At 40.8% G+C, this 21,401-nt stretch overlaps 1 protein-coding gene across 4 annotated transcripts in view; it reads right to left on the bottom strand.

The window, feature by feature from the left end:
- The window catches only part of dlg3 (discs, large homolog 3 (Drosophila)), a 292,322-nt gene that overhangs the window by 167,940 nt on the left and 102,981 nt on the right, over positions 1 to 21,401 (bottom strand). For all 4 annotated transcript variants that reach the window (XM_060927732.1, XM_060927733.1, XM_060927734.1 and 1 more), the window contains 7 exons: positions 18,121 to 18,174; positions 15,767 to 15,817; positions 13,192 to 13,316; positions 12,360 to 12,529; positions 12,063 to 12,199; positions 11,275 to 11,419; positions 10,525 to 10,681 (listed from right to left, as the gene is read on the bottom strand). In XM_060927732.1, coding sequence (XP_060783715.1) covers positions 10,525 to 10,681; positions 11,275 to 11,419; positions 12,063 to 12,199; positions 12,360 to 12,529; positions 13,192 to 13,316; positions 15,767 to 15,817; positions 18,121 to 18,174 — 839 coding nt within the window. The remainder of the gene's footprint in view (positions 1 to 10,524; positions 10,682 to 11,274; positions 11,420 to 12,062; positions 12,200 to 12,359; positions 12,530 to 13,191; positions 13,317 to 15,766; positions 15,818 to 18,120; positions 18,175 to 21,401) is intronic.

The following is a 21,401-nucleotide window of genomic DNA, read 5'->3' as shown; positions in this document are numbered from 1 at the left end:
TCCTTTCCTGGTTCTAGAGTGATACCTGCAGCTATAGATTTCCTTTAGCAGTGCATGCAGCACAAACAAGCAACTGGATACTTACAACCCTGATTCCAAAAAAGTTGGGACAAGGTACAAATTGTAAATAAAAATGGAATGCAATGATGTGGAAGTTTCAAAATTCCATATTTTATTCAGAATAGAACATAGATGACATATCAAATGTTTAAACTGAGAAAATGTATCATTTAAAGAGAAAAATTAGGTGATTTTAAATTTCATGACAACAACACATCTCAAAAAAGTTGGGACAAGGCCATGTTTACCACTGTGAGACATCCCCTTTTCTCTTTACAACAGTCTGTAAACGTCTGGGGACTGAGGAGACAACTTGCTCAAGTTTAGGGATAGGAATGTTAACCCATTCTTGTCTAATGTAGGATTCTAGTTGCTCAACTGCCTTAGGTCTTTTTTGTCATATCTTCTGATGCGCCAAATGTTTTCTATGGGTGAAAGATCTGGACTGCAGGATGGCCAGTTCAGTACCCGGACCCTTCTTCTACGCAGCCATGATGCTGTAATTGATGCAGTATGTGGTTTGGCTTTGTCATGTTGGAAAATGCAAGGTCTTCCCTGAAAGAGACGTCGTCTGGATGGGAGCATATGTTGCTCTAGAACCTGGATATACCTTTCAGCATTGATGGTGTCTTTCCAGATGTGTAAGCTGCCCATGCCACACACACTAATGCAACCCCATACCATCAGAGATGCAGGCTTCTGAACTGAGCGCTGATAACAACTTGGATCGTCCTTCTCCTCTTTAGTCTAAATGACACGGTGTCCCTGATTTCCATAAAGAACTTCAAATTTTTGATTCGTCTGACCACAGAACAGTTTTCCACTTTGCCACAGTCCATTTTCAATGAGCCTTGGCCCAGAGAAGACGTCTGCGCTTCTGGATCATGTTTAGATACGGCTTCTTCTTTGAACTATAGAGTTTTAGCTGGCAACGGCAGATGGCACGGTGAATTGCGTTCACAGATAATGTTCTCTGGAAATATTCCTGAGCCCATTTTGTGATTTCCAATACAGAAGCATGCCTGTATGTGATGCAGTGCCGTCTAAGGGCCCGAAGATCACGGGAACCCAGTATGGTTCACCCAGAGATTCTTCCAGATTTTCTGAATCTTTTGATGATATTATGCACTGTAGATGATGATATGTTCAAAGTCTTTGCAATCTTACACTGTTGAACTCCTTTCTGATATTGCTCCACTATTTGTCGGCGCAGAATTAGGGGGATTGGTGATCCTCTTCCCATCTTTACTTCTGAGAGCCGCTGCCACTCCAAGATGCTCTTTTTATACCCAGTCATGTTAATGACCTATTGCCAATTGACCTAATGAGTTGCAATTTGGTCCTCCAGCTGTTCCTTTTTTGTACCTTTAACTTTTCCAGCCGGGCGGCACGGTGGTGTAGTGGTTAGCGCTGTCGCCTCACAGCAAGAAGGTCCGGGTTCGAGCCCCGTGGCCGGCGAGGGCCTTTCTGTGTGGAGTTTGCATGTTCTCCTCGTGTCCGTGTGGGTTTCCTCCGGGTGCTCCGGTTTCCCCCACAGTCCAAAGACATGCAGGTTAGGTTAACTGGTGACTCTAAATTGACCGTAGGTGTGAATGTGAGTGTGAATGGTTGTCTGTGTCTATGTGTCAGCCCTGTGATGACCTGGCGACTTGTCCAGGGTGTACCCCGCCTTTCGCCTGTAGTCAGCTGGGATAGGCTCCAGCTTGCCTGCGACCCTGTAGAACAGGATAAAGCGGCTACAGATAATGAGATGAGATGAACTTTTCCAGCCTCTTATTGCCCCTGTCCCAACTTTTTTGCGATGTGTTGCTGTCATGAAATTTCAAATGAGCCAATATTTGGCATGAAATTTCAAAATGTCTCACTTTTGACATTTGATATGTTGTCTATGTTCTATTGTGAATACAATATCAGTTTTTGAGATTTGTAAATTATTGCATTCCATTTTTATTTACAATTTGTACTTTGTCCCAACTTTTTTGGAATCGGGGTTGTAGATAAGTTATAAAGACTGCAAATATTCAATTAAAGGTCCCATGGCATGAAATTTTCACTTTCTGAGGTTTTTTAACGTTAAAATGAGTTCCTCTGACCTTCTTAAGTCACCCCAGTGGCTAGAAATTTCATAATGTGTAAACCAAACTATGCCCAATATTTGAGAATGGCGCGTCAAAACGGCGTGTTGAGAAGCTCTTCCCTTGCCGACGTCAGCAAGGGAGATGATCCCCATGCCCCCCCTCTGGATTCCCACCCACTCTATGGATTGCCCGCCCAGCTCAAAAGTTGCCACCAAACATGGAAGTTGCGCTGTACATGGATGTGACAACACAGAAAGGAGTCTGTTTTTACTGCTGACGGGAGAGCCCCTGAAGACGCAGTGGCTTAATTTTATTTACTCCAATAATACGCCGTCGAGTCTACCTAAGACGGTGTATGTTTGTCGGAAGCATTTTCCTGATGAATGTTTCCACAACTTGGGACAGTACAGGGCAGGTTTTGCACATCAACTGTCACTGAAGCCTGGGTCCGTACCAAGCATCCCTGCCGCATCAGCCACAAACAGCGAACAAATAAGTGTATAACTGTTAAGTCGTTTTGCCGTGTTTTAAAATCGGTGCGTTAGCCTTGCAATGGCTACATCAGCTGTGCAGCTAACCGCTTCCTGCAGTTAGCCAGGTACTCTGCGCTACAAAACCAAAAAGCATGCAGCATGCTCTGTTAAACTGAGTTTAGTCTGGAAATTGACTGTAACTTATGAGCTTATGTTTTGCCGTGTTTTAAAATCGGTGCCACGTTAGCCTTGCAATGGCTACATTAGCTGTGCAGCTAACCGCTCCCTGCAGTTAGCCAGGTACTCTGCGCTACAAAACCAAAAAGCATGCAGCATGCTCTGTTAAACTGAGTTTAGTCTGGAAATTGACTGTAACTTATGAGCTTATGTTTTGCCGTGTTTCAAAATCGGTGCCATGTTAGCCTTGCAATGGCTACATTAGCTGTGCAGCTAACCGCTCCCTGCAGTTAGCCAGGTACTCTGCGCTACAAAACCAAAAAGCATGCAGCATGATCTGTTATAATAGCCAATCAAAACAGTTTTTACAAAGACACCCACATTCTTTTTTTAAGTCACTCGTTCATTTTATTTGTTTGTTTGTTCAGTAAAAACCCAAACATTTGTTGAATTTATTTTATTTCCTCGTGTCGCACCTTAATGACATCAGCGCACGGTATTTTTCCCTTCGCGGTTTGTTCCTTCTCTCTCGCCATAGTAAGACACCCACATCCGCTTGTTCTGACCCACTGGAGGTAGCGTCACAGTGCTGTTAGCCAATCAGAGGTAACACGTTTACATGTCATGAATATTAATGATAAGACCTGCCCCCACCCTTTACCCTTCCCCACCTCCTGCTTCTCATTAGCAAAACGACGCACTGGGAAAAGCGCTGAAATGGGGCTTTCTCCCAGGAGGCTATATCTACGTGCCGAGGGTTCATTTCGAGAAAGGCTGCGGATATAACATCCGGAAACCTCCACGAGCCCGTTTAAAGCATCAACAAACCACCATGCCATGGGACCTTTAAAGCAATCAAACTTTGAAGAATCTAAAATATGAAACATATTTAGTTTTTTAACCCTTTTTTGTTTACCACATAATTCCATATGTTATTTAATAGTTTTGGCGTCTTCAGTATTGTTCTACAATGTAGAAAATAGTCAAAATAAAGAAAAACCTATGAATGAGTAGCTGTGTCCAAATTTTTGACTGGTACTGTATATGTGATTAAACATAAGACTAGAGAGGGGGACATGAAGATGATGAAGACAATCTAGATGATGACATGCTAAAAATGAGAAAACGACAGAAGCTGTGACTCTGTAGGGCATAGGGTTAAATAGACAAAAGCGCAACCCAAAAACCAGTCTCACACTACCTGTGTCACATTTGCCTTGCCATATATCTGAAGAGGATATACGTTACATACATACACACTATGTATGTCCATTCATAGCTTGTGTCTTCTGAGCTAGTAGAATTCACTTAATTTAAGGCAATCAGTTGCCACAAAGTTTTTAAGCAGTCACTCGTGTAATTTTAAGAATTACATATGTCTTTGTTTTTGAGTTGTAATTTTTTTCAATCTTTATTTACTCTGAATTTATGGTTAACCCCTTCGGACACAAGGAAAAATGCTATGAAACTTCATGCTATGGAACGTCATGTGTACAGTTGTACACATTATGTCTGAAGGGGTTATGCAAGAAGAACTAATACACACTGAGCTGTCAGCAGCAAAAGAATAAACATTTTGATTTGCATCAGCTCATTAATCCAAGGAGTATATGCTTAAAATATGAGCTACACATGATATTCCTGAGATAACAGTGATCCTGACCCCTTCTGCTCTCAGGACATGACTGAGCCATCCTGATGCCCTACTTCGGGTTGAAGTTCTCATCACATGAAAACCACTCATTGCTGCTAACAATAGCTCCACATGGACAGCCCAAAGATTAATGAGATTACTGTGGATGGTACCACTTAGAAACCACAAAGATGACTTAAGACTATAATCGAGACGAACAATTTTGCTGCGACAGCTTAGGACTGCAATTGCCATGAACAGTTTTGCACTCAACTCTCCAGCATTGAACAAATGGTAACTTCAATAAAACAGACTTCATTTTAAAACTATAATGAATTCAGAAATAACTCTGATGATCATATTCATAAGCTGCTTATAAGCTCACAAGTTCTTGATAATATGTTTGCACTTTTGACTGTATAATATACAGTTATTAGAAGTTAGTAGAAGGGAAATTATTTAGAATTGCTTTATATGGTGTCACCCAGCTGTGGATGGGTTCTCTTTTGAGCCTGGTTCCTCTCAAGGTTTCTTCCTCATATCATCTCAGGAAAATTTTCCTTGCCACTGTGACCTTCGAGTTGCTCATTAGGGAAAAACTTGTTCATTTATTATTTATATCTGGAACTTATACATTTCTGTAAAGCTGCTTTGTGTCAATGTCCATTGTTAAAAGCGCTACACAATTGAAGTGAACTGAATTAAAATATATCCAGTACCAGTCAAATGTTTGGAGACACCTTCTAATTCAATGTTTTTTCTTTATTTTTATTAATTAAAAAGACACTTCATGTCTTAAAGTAATGATGGACTGTCGTTTCTAGTTGTTTCTGTTGTTGAGTTGAGCGGTTCTTGACATAATATGGATTACTACAGTTGTCGAATAAGGCTATTTACTGTATTTTGTTATTTACCATTTACTGTTTGACGGTCTCAAGGGAGAAAAGAAGGAAAGACAGAAAGAAAGAAACTCCATTAATTACCTTTTGACGAAGCACCTGTTAATTGAAACGCATTCCAGGCGACTCCCTCATGAAGCTGGTTAAGATGATGCCAATTATCTTAACCAGCAAAGCGTCATCGAAGTAAACAGTGGCTACTTTGAAGAATCTAAAATATGAACCATATTTTCTTTTTTAAACATTTTTTTTTTGTTTACCACATAATTCCATATATGGTCCATAGGAAATAGTCAAAATATAGAAAAACCTATGAATGAGTAGGTTTGTCCAAACTTTTGACTGGTCCTGTATGTGCAACCAACTCTACAACTGCACATTGGACAAATGTCTGGCATTTAAGTTAATAAACTTAAAAATTATTAAGGTAACTGATTGCCTCAATACTACTACTAATAATAACCAGTCAGTTGGTCAGTCAGGTTCAATGCCCAAACTGATAATCCGCATCATCAGTTTTTCTTTGGCTAATCAGACACAAGGTACGCCACCACTCTTGCCGGAGCGGCTGGGGGTTAGGCGCCCTGCTCAAGGGCACTTAAGCCAGTCCTGCTGGTCCAGGGAATCGAACCAGTAACCTTTTGGTCCCAAAGCTGTTTCTCTAACCATTAGGCTATAGCTTCCCCTAATTATTATAATAAATAATACAAAAATTATTAAAATAATAATAATAATAATAATAATAATAATAATAATTATTATTATTATTATTATTAATTTTTCACATTTTCTTTCTAATTTGGTCTTTGCTAATCCCCACCCACAAGGTACCTCTGCCGTATCATATGACCACCAACCATTGAGATTGAAAGCTGACACATGCTTCCCCCGAAACACGCAGGGTGAACAGGGCAGTGTAACACACTCTGAGGAAAGCTACCCTGTTCTGCATCCATGAGCTCACAAACGCCCACAATTGGCTAGTGTCGCTGTGATTGACAGGGGAGAGACAGTAATGCCATCCCTCCCACCCAGATGACCAATTTTGCTCTCCTGACTCCCAGCCCTGTCTGTGACATTGACTGGATTCAAACAATAGATCTCTCAAATGATAGGGCAGGAGCCACTGACTCAATGCAGTTAAACTGAGATTGTGGTGCTAGGAGAGTGCAGAAGGGGTGACTGTCAGGTCAGGTTAGCTAGGCTACACTAGGGTAGACTGAGCAGAGCAAGAAGCAATGGGTTAGTACCTGCCAGTCCCCCCTTTGCACAGGTGGGACGAGGGAGGGCTCGTATTGCTGAGAGCTTTTTGGATGACACTGTAAATAGGCTCGGCCCTAGTGAGAGTACAGAAATCACACAGTAAATGGGGCTGGCTCAGATAATGGAGACAGTAGACACACAGACAGAGACTTTGGTGTTTTCAGTACATTAAACATGCATACAGAGACAAGCTTGTGTGCACACACATATGCATCAGTAAAAATTATACATTTTTCATTCAACGGAGTCAAGGACTCTCATGTCCCTGGACTGAATGGCACCAGTGGGGGCTGAACTGACTCACGGGCTGATCTCATCCAGGAAACTGTGGCAGTTTTTGACTGTTGAAGGCTGAATCTTTAAATGTCAATTCCCAAAATCAGCTCTTCTCCACAAGTGTTTTCTGTGCTCCCACAGGCCTAAAGAGGCTTAAATTATCTTTCATGTTTCTATTTACACCACAAATATCCACAACTTTCCTGAACTCTGACCTTTCCCATAATTCATTGCTGCGTCATAGCGGAAGCCGGGATCTTTCTTCCACTCCACTGTGTTGACGTTTATAGCTAACACTAACTGCTAGGTAGGTAAACTCAAAGATGACTAAAAAATGGTTACACGGGTCCGATTTTCTGACGGGCTCTGGGGATAATACGATCAAAGTGCCCCATCCGTTCTACCCTCACGAACTGGATAGACAACATGAAGTTGTGGCCTGACGTCAGCTACGTTGACATTGTCAATTATTTTATTCTTAGTGACAGCGTTGATGGCGAAGAGCTAAGGAACTACAAAAGCAGGGAGGTGTACAATTATCTACACAGTAATAAAACTGGCTAAATTATGTGTAAAAGAGGGCGAGTTTGCTTGCTTAAAGGCTGAGGTTGAGCTTAGCCAGAGAGAAAAAAAAGTAATGCGGCATGCAGTCATGCAGCAGCTATTATCTGGAAGGTAGGCTATGTCAGAGTAGAGCAATTGTATTACTGTACTGGTTTACGAATAATGTAGTGTTTATATATTGTAAATCGTTTTGGACAAAAGCGTCTGCCAAATACTATATAGGCTCAATATGCAAAAGCTAGGAGAGAAGCATAGGCTAACTATTTTAATGCAGATGCTGTCAAATTTTGGAAACAATAAACATACCATACTTAAAAAAATTCCTTGTCTATGTATTTGTCCAAACTTCTTCAACTTCTTAATTACCCTGATCATTCTAAATATTAGATGGTAACTGTAGGCTATTTGTTTACACTAGTACATCAGCACTGGTCGCTCTTGGATTCTCTTGACTACCTTGGCTACATGCACTTATTGTTAGTCGTTTTGAATAAAAATGTCAGCTAAATGACTGCAATGTAGTGTAATGTTTGAATAATGTACAATATCTAAACAACAATTACATAGAATTAATGTTGTTGATTCAGGTCCAAAATGCAGTGGTTAGTGGAAAGACAGGAGTCGCATGTACAGATAAGCAGTGTATGGTGCCGAACAACACGTCTTGTGAGTCCGTTTGTACTCAAAACAGATTTCATTCACAAAATCTTTAAAGCATAAACACAGAGCCATGGCCTCACTTTTGTTTATAAATGCCTTGAGACCTCAAGAATGGCACAGGAATAGTTTTAAGCGTTAACAATAAATCTAATATAGTAATTTTTACGATTAAAGTGATTCATATAGGTAGCGGTCTGAGTGAATCACAGCAGGAAGTCTATCGGTCTCATCGTCATTTCCGCTATACTAAAACACAGAACTGACTGCAACTCCGATCCTCCATTTTGAGCTAATTTATCGCCATGCCACGTAGATGTGTTGATGGCGGTGCAGCGACATGACAGAAGGTGGATTTACGTTGCAGTCGTTGCCCAAGAATGTTCAAACTGCAAAGATTTGGACACGTTTTGCGAGAAGTTCACGGGCACATTGGGCGCCTATGAAGTGGTCTCTCCTCCGCTCTGCTCTGCACATTTTACTGAAGACTCGTACGAAACCTCTGATCTGTTGAGGAGCGTTGGCTATAAGCCCGTATTGAAAGAGGGTGCAGTACCAACAATTAAAGAAAAAGAAAACTACAAGAAAAGGAAAGTGAGTTCAGTTGCAGCAGTCCTCCCAGAGTGAGCCGAGGGTTGTTGCTAAAACCCGGGACGGAACGGGACGTGACATATCGCTCGGGCAGTGACCTCCCTGCAGTTGTTGTTAAAACCGGTGACATCCCGTTCCGTCCTGGGTTTTAGTAATTGTCTGAGCAGAGCAGTAATGGCGGAATGCACAGTATGAAGAAAAGTGAATGAGCGGACCAGCTGTCTGATTTCCAAACTGAATATTGCTGCCATCTCTCCCTTACGTCGAAGAAGTGAATGAACAGAGAACTGAAAGTCAGATTGTTTCAAAAACAAATCTGCCACAAGATCAGCCTTCAAGAAGCGAGAACACAGACGGGTAAGCTCCGACTCTCATTTGGATAAAAAAAAAAAAACATGGTTTACCTGCATTTAGATTAATACTTGTAACTTGTATTGTGTGTTTAAGTTAGCGGTCTAAGCTTATTTAATTTGCTTCAGAATATGATTGTCTCAGTTCATCTGATTATTTAATTAGCCTTTTACGTTTTATCAGTGAAAATGCATGCATGTACATGTCTCATCTCATTATCTCTAGCCGCTTTATCCTGTTCTACAGGGTCGCAGGCAAGCTGGAGCCTATCCCAGCTGACTACGGGCGAAAGGCAGGGTACACCCTGGACAAGACACCAGGTCATCACAGGGCTGACACATAGACACAGACAACCATTCACATTCACACCTACGGTCAATTTAGAGTCACCAGTTAACCTAACCTGCATGTCTTTGGACTGTGGGGGAAACCGGAGCACCCGGAGGAAACCCACGCGGACACGGGAAGAACATGCAAACTCCGCACAGAAAGGCCCTCGCCGGCCACGGGGCTCGAAGCCGGACCTTCTTGCTGTGAGGCGACAGCGCTAACCACTACACCACCGTGCCGCCACATGTACATGTATGTTGCATAAGTTATAACACCTATCCTGCTTTAATGAGAGTCAACCCACAATCAGTGAAGTCAAATCAGTCTTAGTTGAGCAAGTCGGTAACGGTATTTCTTACTTTCACCAGAATTTTTTATTTATATGACTTTGGTCTATAGCTGTCAAAGGCCTCGGCCTTAAAACCGGTTCCCGCTGTGACGTCATGCACTCAGGGCTGGCTGGCTCAGCGGGGCAACTCGAATGCCAACTTTGCGGTTGAATTTAACTCTCAAAAATATATTTTTTTTATTCCCATTTATGCAACATACAAGGATGGAGATACTATCCACTCAGAAATGTATTTAAAAATAAAGGCTCTGCGTATATCCTTTAAGCTTTTGCAAGTTGTCTGCCAGCACACGCTGAACCAGAAGACGACATCATTTAAAAAAGACATTATCCGCTGACTAAAACATGGTTGCCGTAGCTAGTTCCGCTCGGCTATGTTTGGCTCCCTCAGCTTCAGCTGCTTGGACAAACTGGAAATCAAAGACTGGCATCTGGGAGAGGCAGGTGTCATGGCGACCCCCACTGCCTCTCGCAAGAAAGCCATGGATATCACCACACAGAGACATAACATGGAGATCTCATACATTTTCTGTCGTCCACATCCATCACTTATATGAGAAAGGTCTGTTCTGTTCTGTCCATATCAAATAAATTCTATGAACTAAATAGAATCAATATGAATTAAACAAATAAACTAAAATAAAGTATATGGGTTCAAGTAAAATGGTATAAAAGGATAATGTGCAAAACTTTGCAAATTCCCATCCTGGTGAAACACAATATACTGTAGGTGTATCGTGATTTCTGGACGTGAGAGTGTTTTATTTCATTCTGACACAGTAACCGACTTTATGAAAAAGCAGAGAAAAGGTGAACAGCTGACCTGGTGAAGTCATCCTCCCCCAACATGTGCCTTGGCACTGGAGAATATCGTGAGGGGGTGACCTGAGGAGGCTGGTACACAGGCTTGGGCTCCATGGCTCCCATGTATGCCATGCTAGAGTTGTGGCTGACGTGGTTATCCACCATGGTGGGGAAGGCTGGGGGGAGGGCGAGACCAGTAGAGGGAAAAAGAGAGATGATTAGTCCTGAAGTGGTTAATTCTGCATGCATGCATTTGCAAAAGTATGTGCGTTTGTGAGAGCGAAAGACAAAATGAGAGATTGAGCATGTGAACATGTGTGTGCTTGTGTGTGTGTGTCCAGTTGGTGCTTGGCAGAATCGTTAGGTGTTACTTTACACAGATTTGTGTGCGCCTCCTCACTCAGCAGGAGAAAGAGTGGAGGAGGGCTGTGTGTGTGCGCGTGTGTGGAGCACTGTGGCATGTGGGAGTCTGGAATAAGAGCAGACACGGTACGCCCACTGCTACACTTCTGCACTGTTACAAAACTACACAGGAGTACACTAAATCATGTCTTAACATCTCTTGAAAACACATAGGTAGTCCATGGGCAGTATGCTGAGCGAGTGTAAGGCATTGCTTTAATTTGATATAACTCCTGATTGCCCTTTAACTATATAGCCTACATTCTATATGCTGCATTCTATCCTGAGGCTTAATATAAATAAAATATACTTTTTTAGAAGTTGTGGTTTGGGTCTGCAGTGTAGACTGGCAGACGGAGGTACGTACTGCTAGAGTAATCCGGAGGTGCATACATGTCGTTGAGGTGCACAGGCCCTGGCTTAGCCACTTTCAAATAGACCATGTCTGAAGTGTTCTTCAGTGCAGCAACAGCCTCCTCATGACGCACATCCTGCAGGATGATGTTATTCACCTTCACACAGACAAAGAGACACACACACACATATATAATATAATATAAGCTGGTGTCTGGTGTTTGACCCTAGGTAGTGTGACACTGTATTTGAGGCAATGGGAAGGAAATGATAGTGAAAAGGATGCCAGGCGGCCCCTTGGACTTGGACTGGCTTCCCTACAAAAGAAAAAAAAAAAAAAACCAGAGGCAGGAGCTGGGTAAGGGGAAGCATGTTTCCTTTCTATATTGAACTTTCTTTATTATTATTATTATTATTATTATTATTATTATTATTTGTGCATACATTAAACCACAAAGGCCTCCAGATAAAGGTCATATCACGTTGTCAGAAGAACTACATTACTGACATTTATTTCTACAAGCTTGTCAGTGATTCTGTTCTGTGTTGACACACATCCACCAGACTAGCGGCTTCGTTTATATCAGCATTCGGCTTTAGCTGTAGTTCAGATACAGAAACAGATCCATATCAATAATTTCACAGGGCTGAAAAGGCATGCACTTAGCTATGTGAAGGAAAAGATAAGGCTGGTACAGATGTGTCTGCAAGCATTGAATCAAACCACCTGTGAAAGTAACACTAGGTTTTCTGTGTATAGTGCATAGTGTAGCATAGTGTAGCATAGACATGGTAGCTTACAGCCAGAAGACGATCGCCTGTCTGCAGCCTTCCATCTTTCTGCGCAGCTCCGCCTTCAATGATCTTTGTGATGTAGATGCTGTTGTCTCCAGGGATGTGCTGGTTGCCAATACCTCCAGCAATGCTGAACCCCAGACCTACAATGTGATGTGAAATGAACCATTAACAATTATCCAGATGGACAAAATACTGAAAAAGTCTGATACACTAAAAAGTTTCCAAAATAGTGTGAATGTGCATTTCTGTGTGTGTGTGTGTGAGTGAGAGAGAGAGATTCTGCCTTGTGTTTGCTCTGACCTTTAGGCCCTTTGAGCAGATTGACCTCCAGGATGGTTTCGGGTGGTGACTGCCTCCTGCGCACCAGCAGTCGGACTACAGGGCCGGCCTCCTTCAGAGCCTCCACGGCCCGGCTGTGCACCACCTCTGACACATCCACCTCATTTACACGCAGCACACAATCATTCACCCTAACACACACACACACACACACACCATGGCAGTCAATGTGACACGACAAATATGTATAAATTTTACTTTACACTTAATCTAGTGTAAAATGTTAATGCTATCACCATTACATATCACCTTCTAGTTTTGTTAAAAAATGTACCAGAGCAGCAAAAGACATCTGATAAATGAAATAAAGATAAATGCAGCTGTATTGATAACAGCAAGAGGCAAATATGACCACGGTTCAAAATTGCCAGTTTCTTTATTAATAAAGTAACTGTGGTTGGAAGGTGATGTTCCCTAACATGACATTTGCTACGTCAAACGCACGATAGAGCAAACTAAACCACCCTGACTCAGCCCTAAATTAAAACCATGCATCACTGACTTTACAGAGCTTATGATAGGCTGTTCTTTTTCTTTTCTTCTTCTTTACTTTTTTGTTTTACTATTACTATCTGCGTAAGACAAGCTTTTGACCCACATTTTACGCTGCCCACCTGGGAATTGTGACTGCTTTGAAAAATGGTCACATTTAATAAATAGGGTACTGGGGTTCAGAAAGCTTGACACAAAACACAACTGCATAATAAATTGGGGCAGTGGTTTACTAGGACAGCATTTCTTCTAAGCGGTGTAACTAGGAATAAAGATGACAGAAGACAGTGTGCAGACTCACCCTAGTCTTCCGTCCATGGCTGCTGCACCTCCAGGGATGATCTTAGTAATAAAGATTCCTGGATCATCCGGAATGTGTGGATTATCAATCCCTCCAGCAATACTAAAGCCAAGTCCAGAGTTTCCCTGTACAGTACAGTAGAAAGTTTTGGTCTTTAATACTAGCATTGTGGTATGTCAGGCTGTCTCTGTGATGAACAGCTAAAACCGGACTCAAATATCAGTAACATCAACTGTGAAATATCTGCACACTTATACGGTACCATCATTCTGTGCACACTGTATATTTATATTTACTAATTCATCCTTGCACTATGCTGTCTATACATATATTTACCCTCCTACATGTACATAGCTTTTTGTTTTTGTCTACGCTTTTTATCTGTTTGTACTAAGAGAGCTAAGTGAAACCGGAGTCAAATTCCTCGTGTGTGTTCACATACCTGGCAAATAAAGTTTTTATTATTAATATTATTATTAATTATTATTATCTTCTTAGGGGATTTGAATTATGTCTCTAGTTTATAGATAGATAGATAGATAGATAGATAGATAGATAGATAGATAGATAGATAGATAGATAGATAGATAGATACCTTTCTCCTTCAAAGAGAGGTATTTCAGAAGACGTTAAAAAAAAACCTTTACTCAATAATAGGATGTATGGAGCACTTGCATGTGACGTCACAGCCGATCCAGATTGTGACAGACGCCATCTTGTAGGTCAAACGCCATATTCCGCCTTCTACTTCTGCTTTTACTTCTACCTTTTCTTCTGGAAAACCCTACTATATACAATTCTACTACAACGGCTGAGGCTACAAGCTCTCCCTACCTGTGTACGTTTTTTATGTTTTTTGTGTGTATTTTTGCGTGTTGTTCGTCTGTACCGGACTTCAATATCCACTACAACCGTATGGACTTACTGGACATTGGTTTCCAGCAGAAAATGACAGTTTGTAGCGATTTCCATCGCATGCACAACATTCCGGACGAGATAGCGAGACCAGCGGGGTCTCCATGGATTGTTATCGGAAGCAAAGCGAAGGGGGCGGTGTCGGGAGCGGAAGCAAAAGCGAGGCTGCAGGCAGAGCCGGCCTGTTGACTAAGCTCAGAAAACAGCCACTCAAACCTCCACTGCCAAGCCTCTACCTCTCCAACGCCAGATCCATGTAAACAAGACGGACGATTTGGAATTACAGCTGGAATTACCTTATTCTATTCTATAATCGGCTGGTCAGTGCTATACTCAATACTTAAGTGACTTACCCATCCAATGAGGATTCTTGTTTACAAGATGCCACATCTGAGTCGCTGACAAATCTTGAATTTCTGTAAAGATAACTGTCCAGAGATTTATAAGCACGCAGTGCTTCACCACTGAACAGCGAGGGAAAGTTAATGAGGTAATTATACACGTCCGGGTATTCCGCTGGCAGTTCAAAATCCGGTCGTGAAAACTCCGTCCGGAAAGCCATAAGGGTCACTAATCTGTAGATCGTTTATTTTAGACATATATCTAGTTATCTGTTCATTAGAAAAATGAGCCGTGTAGTCCGTCGGTTGAAATTGATCCATTCTGTACACGAGTGCAGCAGTATTCAGCGGTGTTTTTGACCGACAAGATGGCGGTTGTGTACTTTCCGGTCACGTGACTGCAAGATCTCTATAGATGGCTAGAAGCACATAAACAAAAGTGATATTGCACTCTGCAAGGATTTGCTCAAAAACACAAAAATTGTTTTTATACCTCTTTCTCTATAATCCTTTCTTCTCTCTTTTTTTTTCTGACTCTCCTTCTTTCTACCAGTCACATGACTCATTTCCCCTTTGATTACCAATGCTGTGGCTTAAAACTTGATGGTCTATCAGACCTGGTTGTAAGACAGGCTCCGAAGAAGACAGCAAAGAAAAGATCCACTTTATTATTTTCTATAATTAATGAGGAACAGTTAGGGAGGCTGGCTCCCAAGCCAGAGCAGGCACACTGAGACCCACTGTCAGTTGTTACACACCCACAGACCTTTTACTGTGTGATCCTAAATAGTTTGTTTAGGCCTCAGCATGGAGAAATTCCACTTAGTGGAGTAGCAACCCTGCAATTATCTTGAAAGCCAAGAGATGCATCTAGACCTGTAGGAGACCCACAGTGCTCGGGTATGCACTGAACCTTCTACAACAGCTACTGCTGTTTTAAGGTGCTATATACTATCTGATTAAAACTTTATTGCTTGATACAAAATGGAGGAATTCAGATCAGAGAAAGCCTCAGCCCTTGGAAGGCTATTTATTCACACGTAAGTTTAGTGTTCACTTAAAACAGTTTCCTCTTTGGGACCATCTTCCCATTTTTAATGAGTGCAGCCTGAGAAGTTGAATAAATTATAAATGGAGAAGGACTGTAGTTGTTCTCTTTATAGAGAAGCCATTTCACAGCTGTGCCTCCTGTTCAGTTCAAGGGCTCACTATTTATTGCCATCTAGTGGTCACATGTGCACAGGTGACTTAGAGAACATGAAACTTAAACAAATTAGCAAAATATAATAATGTGTAGGAGGTAACAGAATGGTATTCACCCTTTCCAAAATGATTTCCTCGTATTTGTACATGCCATCACTCCCATTTACCTGTAATTAACAAAAGAACGATTAATTAATATACTGTGCCATCATAATTTGTACATAAGATTTTATACAATTCATTTACAATTGTAAACAATAAACACAGCAAGCACATTCAGTGCATTGAAGACTAGAAGAGATTGGAGAACTAGTCTGATTATTACTAATGATGATTCTAACATGCTATGACATTCTAACATTGTGGTTCAAGTGTCACAGTTTAGTGCAGTTGACTATGAAATTCTGACAGAAACAGTGAGACACCTCAAATATAACACTGCAACTGTGTTATATGATTACAGATCGGTTTCAAAGTTACCTAAACGGTAAAAGGCAATCAACTAACTAGCTTCCTGACCTTCAATCTACTTTCCAGTCAGTATTCTGGTCCAATCAGATGCCAAATATGGATTTTGGTAGAACGTCCGTTTTACTACTACTTGACCTTAGACATAATTTTTTCATAAATTACTCAAAAATATACAGATTTGAAAACAGGGTTGGAATTTCAGCAATGGTCCGAAATTGGTTTATATCATACTTACAAGCAGGGACTACTTATTGCTAGTGGTAAATGAACAAATATGAATCAAACAGATACCCACTGTGGTGTTCCACAAGGTTCAGTTCTTGAACCATTTTTATTCCATTTACCTGCTTCCTCTTGGCCAAATCCTATAAGTTTCTGGAATATTGTACCAACTAAGACTCAGCTTTATTAAGATTTAGCTCTCTTACCAAACAACTATGACCACATTGATGCCAGTGCATTAAACATATTACCAACTGTGAGCTGCTTTTTTGAAATCAATGATGAGTGATTTGCAGCACATCTGGACTCCAGAGCTCTCAAATCAAAAGAGCATCTCTAATGAACTCTTATTTTAGTTTTAACAGTTATAACAAATCAACTACTGGCATTATAACTCATAGTCAAATATATAGAAATAAAGAGAAACCCATCCAAACTTTTCTTTATAGCAGGGTTGACTATTATAATCGTCAAATGACTCAAAATTTCTTTGCCAGATTTCTCACTAAAAAGAAAACAATGAAGCGCATCATCCCGATTCTTAAATCCTTATGGTGGCTCCCAGTATTTTACAGAATTATCTTCAAAGTACTATTATTTCACTATAAAGTAGTAAATGGTTTAGCAGCAACCAGTGTCTAGTATGCTCAAGCAATAAAAGTCCAGCAGGACTCTCAGGTCCATAGGAACTTGTCAGTTATTGCTGTCTAAGTTAAACACTAAACGTGTTGAAGATTAATTTCTAGACTGATCATAGTTCAATCTAAAGTTCAGATAACCTCAAAAGTGCCTCAATGTTAGATATTTTTTAAAGACCGAAAAACCTATTCTATCTGTTTTTTGGTGTTCAGGCACAATTTATTGTACTGTACTTTTAAATTCTTTTCATTCTTTTTTTTTAGCTTTTTATTTTACTAATTTTCTTTTACTCACTTTATCCTATTAGATTGTACTTCAAATTCTCCTTTAAATGTTATTAAATCAGTCGTCTTATACGCTCACCATCCATTTCAATAAGAACACCTGTAGACCTGCTCATTTATGTAGTTATCATATCAGCCCATCACGTGACAGCAGCATAATGCATAAAATCATACAGATACAGGTCAAGAGCTTCAGATAACGTTCACATCAAACATAATGAGGTGGAAATGTGATCTGTGTGACTTTAACCATGGCCTGGCTGTTGGTGCCATGTGGACTGGTTTTCAGAGGAGTTCAGAAACTGCTTATCTCCTGGAATTTTCACACACAACAGTCTCTAGAGTTTACACAGAATGGTGCGAAAAACAAACACACAGTGAGAGACAGTTCTGTGTGTGGAAACACCTTGCTGTTTACAGAGGTCAGAGGATAATAGCCAGATTGGTTTGAGCTGCCAGGAAGGATATAGTAACTCATATACGTAATCACTCTTTATAACCTTGGTGAGCAGAAAAGCATCTCAGCATGTACAAAACATCAAACCTTGAGGTGAATGGGCTACAACAGCAGAAGACCACATCGGGTTCCACTCCTGTCAGCCAGGAACAGGAATGTGAACCTATCATGGGCACAGACTCACCGAAACTGCACTAGCTGACGGGACAACTGCATAAATGAGCAGGTGTACAAGTGTTCCTATTGAAGTGGATGGAGAGTGTATACTGTATTTTAGGGCATTTTATTTGCTTTAATAATCTCACACAAAGGAAAGGTAAAGCCAGATTGAGGAGAATAATTCACTTGGCAGGCAAGAACTACTGGCTGCGTACTCAGAGAAACAGCAGATACTTACATAAGGACCTGCATCCAGTGAGTCTGCATTGACAATGATGGGAGGAGGGTTTGCCTGAAAAAAAGAGATGCACATTACCTCAGTGTGTGAGGCTGACTTCTCACACATACGTGCTCACGCATGCTCTCTCTTGCTCTCTCATAAACACACTGCCAGGAGCAAGTAGAAAATAAATCCACACCATGGAAACAGCCATTGTGCCTCCATGAAACATGGTACATTATCACCAAGGTGTGATACCGTAGGGAGAAGAGCAGAATCAGGACTGGAGGTGTGAGGACCAAATTGGCCTGTAGTTCTCGTTCAACAAACTACATCTATAGCAAAATGAATATGCTACTATATGTTTGAATTCCCTTCTGGACTACACATAATCCCATTCTTCTATCTTCTCCTACGTGCTACTAAGAGGTGTTAGTGTGTGCAAAAAAAAAAAGATGGATCCAATGATGGGCTTCAAATCAAGTATGTGAAAGACTAACATTTTTGACTACATTATCAATGATTACTCAAGTGAGAGTAAATCAGTCGACACAAAACATTCCAAGGCCTTTAATGGCATTTTAAAAGTAAACCTGGTCTTGTTTTCATCACTGATCTGACTGATACAATGAGGACTGCAGAGTGATCAACTTCAATGCATCTTAATGTTTTTAATGCATTTAGTCATTTTTCCCAACAAAAACTCTTCAGAAACTACAAAGCAAGATTCCGAGAAGGACTAAGAAGTTATGAAGATGAATATACTCCAACCAGTTATTGCTGATATTAGCAAAAACTGCTTGGTGTTTCAACACAAGTGTACATTAATCTTCTTCTTATCCTTCCTGGAAGTTATATTGCCTGGCAGCACACCATCATAAGCTGCAATTTTGAAGAACTAAATTCTGAACTTTTAAAAATGAGTCTAACTGCAATATGTGGGATTACAGCAATAGACCCCTTCATAGTAAACGTCATTCATACATAAGAGGAAATTGCGCGTGCAGCCTGGACCCAAAAAAGACTCAGCGACGGTAGAGACGAGAAGAAATATTTGGAAGAAATGCCTAGTTGTTGTGTTGTCGGGTGTCAGAATCGTAGCAGTGATGGGGTTAAAATGTACAGAATTCCAGCAGGATCTCACCCATTCCAAAAAAAAAAAAAATCGCCAATGTCTATGGCTACAAGCCATCAAACGTGTAGACTGGGATGAAAGCACTATCAAAAATGCGCGGGTTTGCAGTGCCCACTTCATCACAGGTAAGATCAGGCTATTTATTAAATATTTCTTTTTTATTCTTTCTAGTCTTCATTTATTGATGTAGCAAAATACTTTGGTAACGTTTGTCTGATTAGCTGGGTCATAGTTACACAATGTAATGAATATTGTTAGCATGTTAACTTAGCTTTGCATGCAATTTTGTTTGTAGGAGAGGTCTCGCTTGACTCAAGCAGTCCAGATTTTGTGCCATTATTATTTGTGTATGCCGAAAATCACAATTTTAAAGCAAGGATGGAAAGGTAAAATTGTGTGCCCTCACTCTAAATGCCAACTTACGTTGACTGCTCTAACCTAGCTCCCGCCCCGTTCAGTTTCATTTCTGCTCTCTGCCTCTCGCTTTTTACGCAGCTCTGATTTCTCTTAGCTGCACTCTTTACACTATCATTCCTTTCATGCCATTACCTCCTGCAAATTGCTGTTTAGTGTTGGTATTTGCTGTTGTAGCTAAAGCCACATTGCCATCACATCACTGGCATAATTTGATTAAAACAAAATGAATATGAATGTCCCATTGTTAATCAAGTTGTAGTCTCGCTGTAACCAGAATGTTGATGGCAGGCTACTTTTGTAAATATATATTTTTTTTTTTTGAGTTTGACATTTTTTGTAAATAGTATGACTGCCTTCAGGTATCAGAAGAAAATGAGGAGGGAACTTACTAACATCGTCCATCCACTCTTTAATTAAATACGGATCCGGTAGGCGATGTCCACTTGTTAGAGTTAACTTATTTATGTAGCATTCTCGATCTTGTAACGACAATTGTTTTGCATAATCTGACAGCTCATAATGCCGGTCTATGGGCAGCGCCATTGTTTGAGTCCAGGCTGCGCGCACATCCTGGCAACGGTCGGTTTGTTTACAAACATGCAAAGGGGTCTATACACCATATTTATACACCATAGGCTTTCACCCTTCATGCAAGTGCAATTTCGGTTTTACAGTATCACAATAACTTCTTAACGTCATGCACAAAGACCACATGAAATACAACACTTGTTTTGTGTCATAGGTTTCAGTTTCATCTTCCATCTCCTGTTTCCTAACATGTACAGAGGACAGGCACTCACATTCTACACTGACTGTTCTTCCTAAATGACACGCTAAACGTACAACTCTAGCATGGCCTGGCTGATAACCTGGCAGACATTGCAAACCAAATAAACACCCATTATTTAGCAACTACATTACTAAATAATGCACTAACAAACTACACTGCTTCATATACGAAGCATTCTCATTATCTCTAGCTGCTTTATCCTGTTCTACAGGGTCGCAGGTAAGCTGGAGCCTATCCCAGCTGACTACGGGTGAAAGGCGGGGTACACCTTGGACAAGTCGCCAGGTCATCACAGGGCTGACACATAGACACAGACAACCATTCACACTCACATTCACACCTACGGTCAATTTAGTCACCAGTTAACCTAACCTGCATGTCTTTGGACTGTGGGGGAAACTGGAGCACCCGGAGGAAACCCACGCAGACACGGGGAGAACATGCAAACTCCGCACAGAAAGGCCCTCGCCGGCCACGGGGCTTGAATCCGGACCTTCTTGCTGTGAGGCGACAGTGCTAACCACTACACCACACCATGCCGCCCCTATATGAGCATCATTATATTAATTTTTATTTATGTATTTTAACCTCCTAGGGCTTAGCGGTCACATGCGTGGACAGCACTTTATGGAAATTCGGAACAAGAATCCACATATGGACATACTTTTTCTCTAAAAGTACATCTTATCAAAAGATGATGCTTAGTTTTTATTCTAATCAGGTTCTAATAAGCCCAAATAGCAAAGAGAAATAAAAAAATGCATGTAAAAAAAACAGCTTGCGCCTTAGGAGGTTAATTATTAATCTGTTCTGATGTTTCTGATTAATTTTTTTTTACAAGGTAGTCCCATTCTCTGCAAATAAGGATCACGTTAAGGCCAAAAGCAGTCATTTTAGTATAACAATGTGGCACTTTACAATGGAATTTTCTGACATACTGTAGGAGACATGATGTAC

This window comes from Neoarius graeffei, chromosome 8, assembly GCF_027579695.1.
Source record: "Neoarius graeffei isolate fNeoGra1 chromosome 8, fNeoGra1.pri, whole genome shotgun sequence".
Lineage (NCBI taxonomy): Eukaryota > Metazoa > Chordata > Actinopteri > Siluriformes > Ariidae > Neoarius > Neoarius graeffei.
The sequence above is the reverse complement of the archived record's forward strand: the minus strand, read 5'-3'. Positions and strand labels throughout refer to the sequence as shown.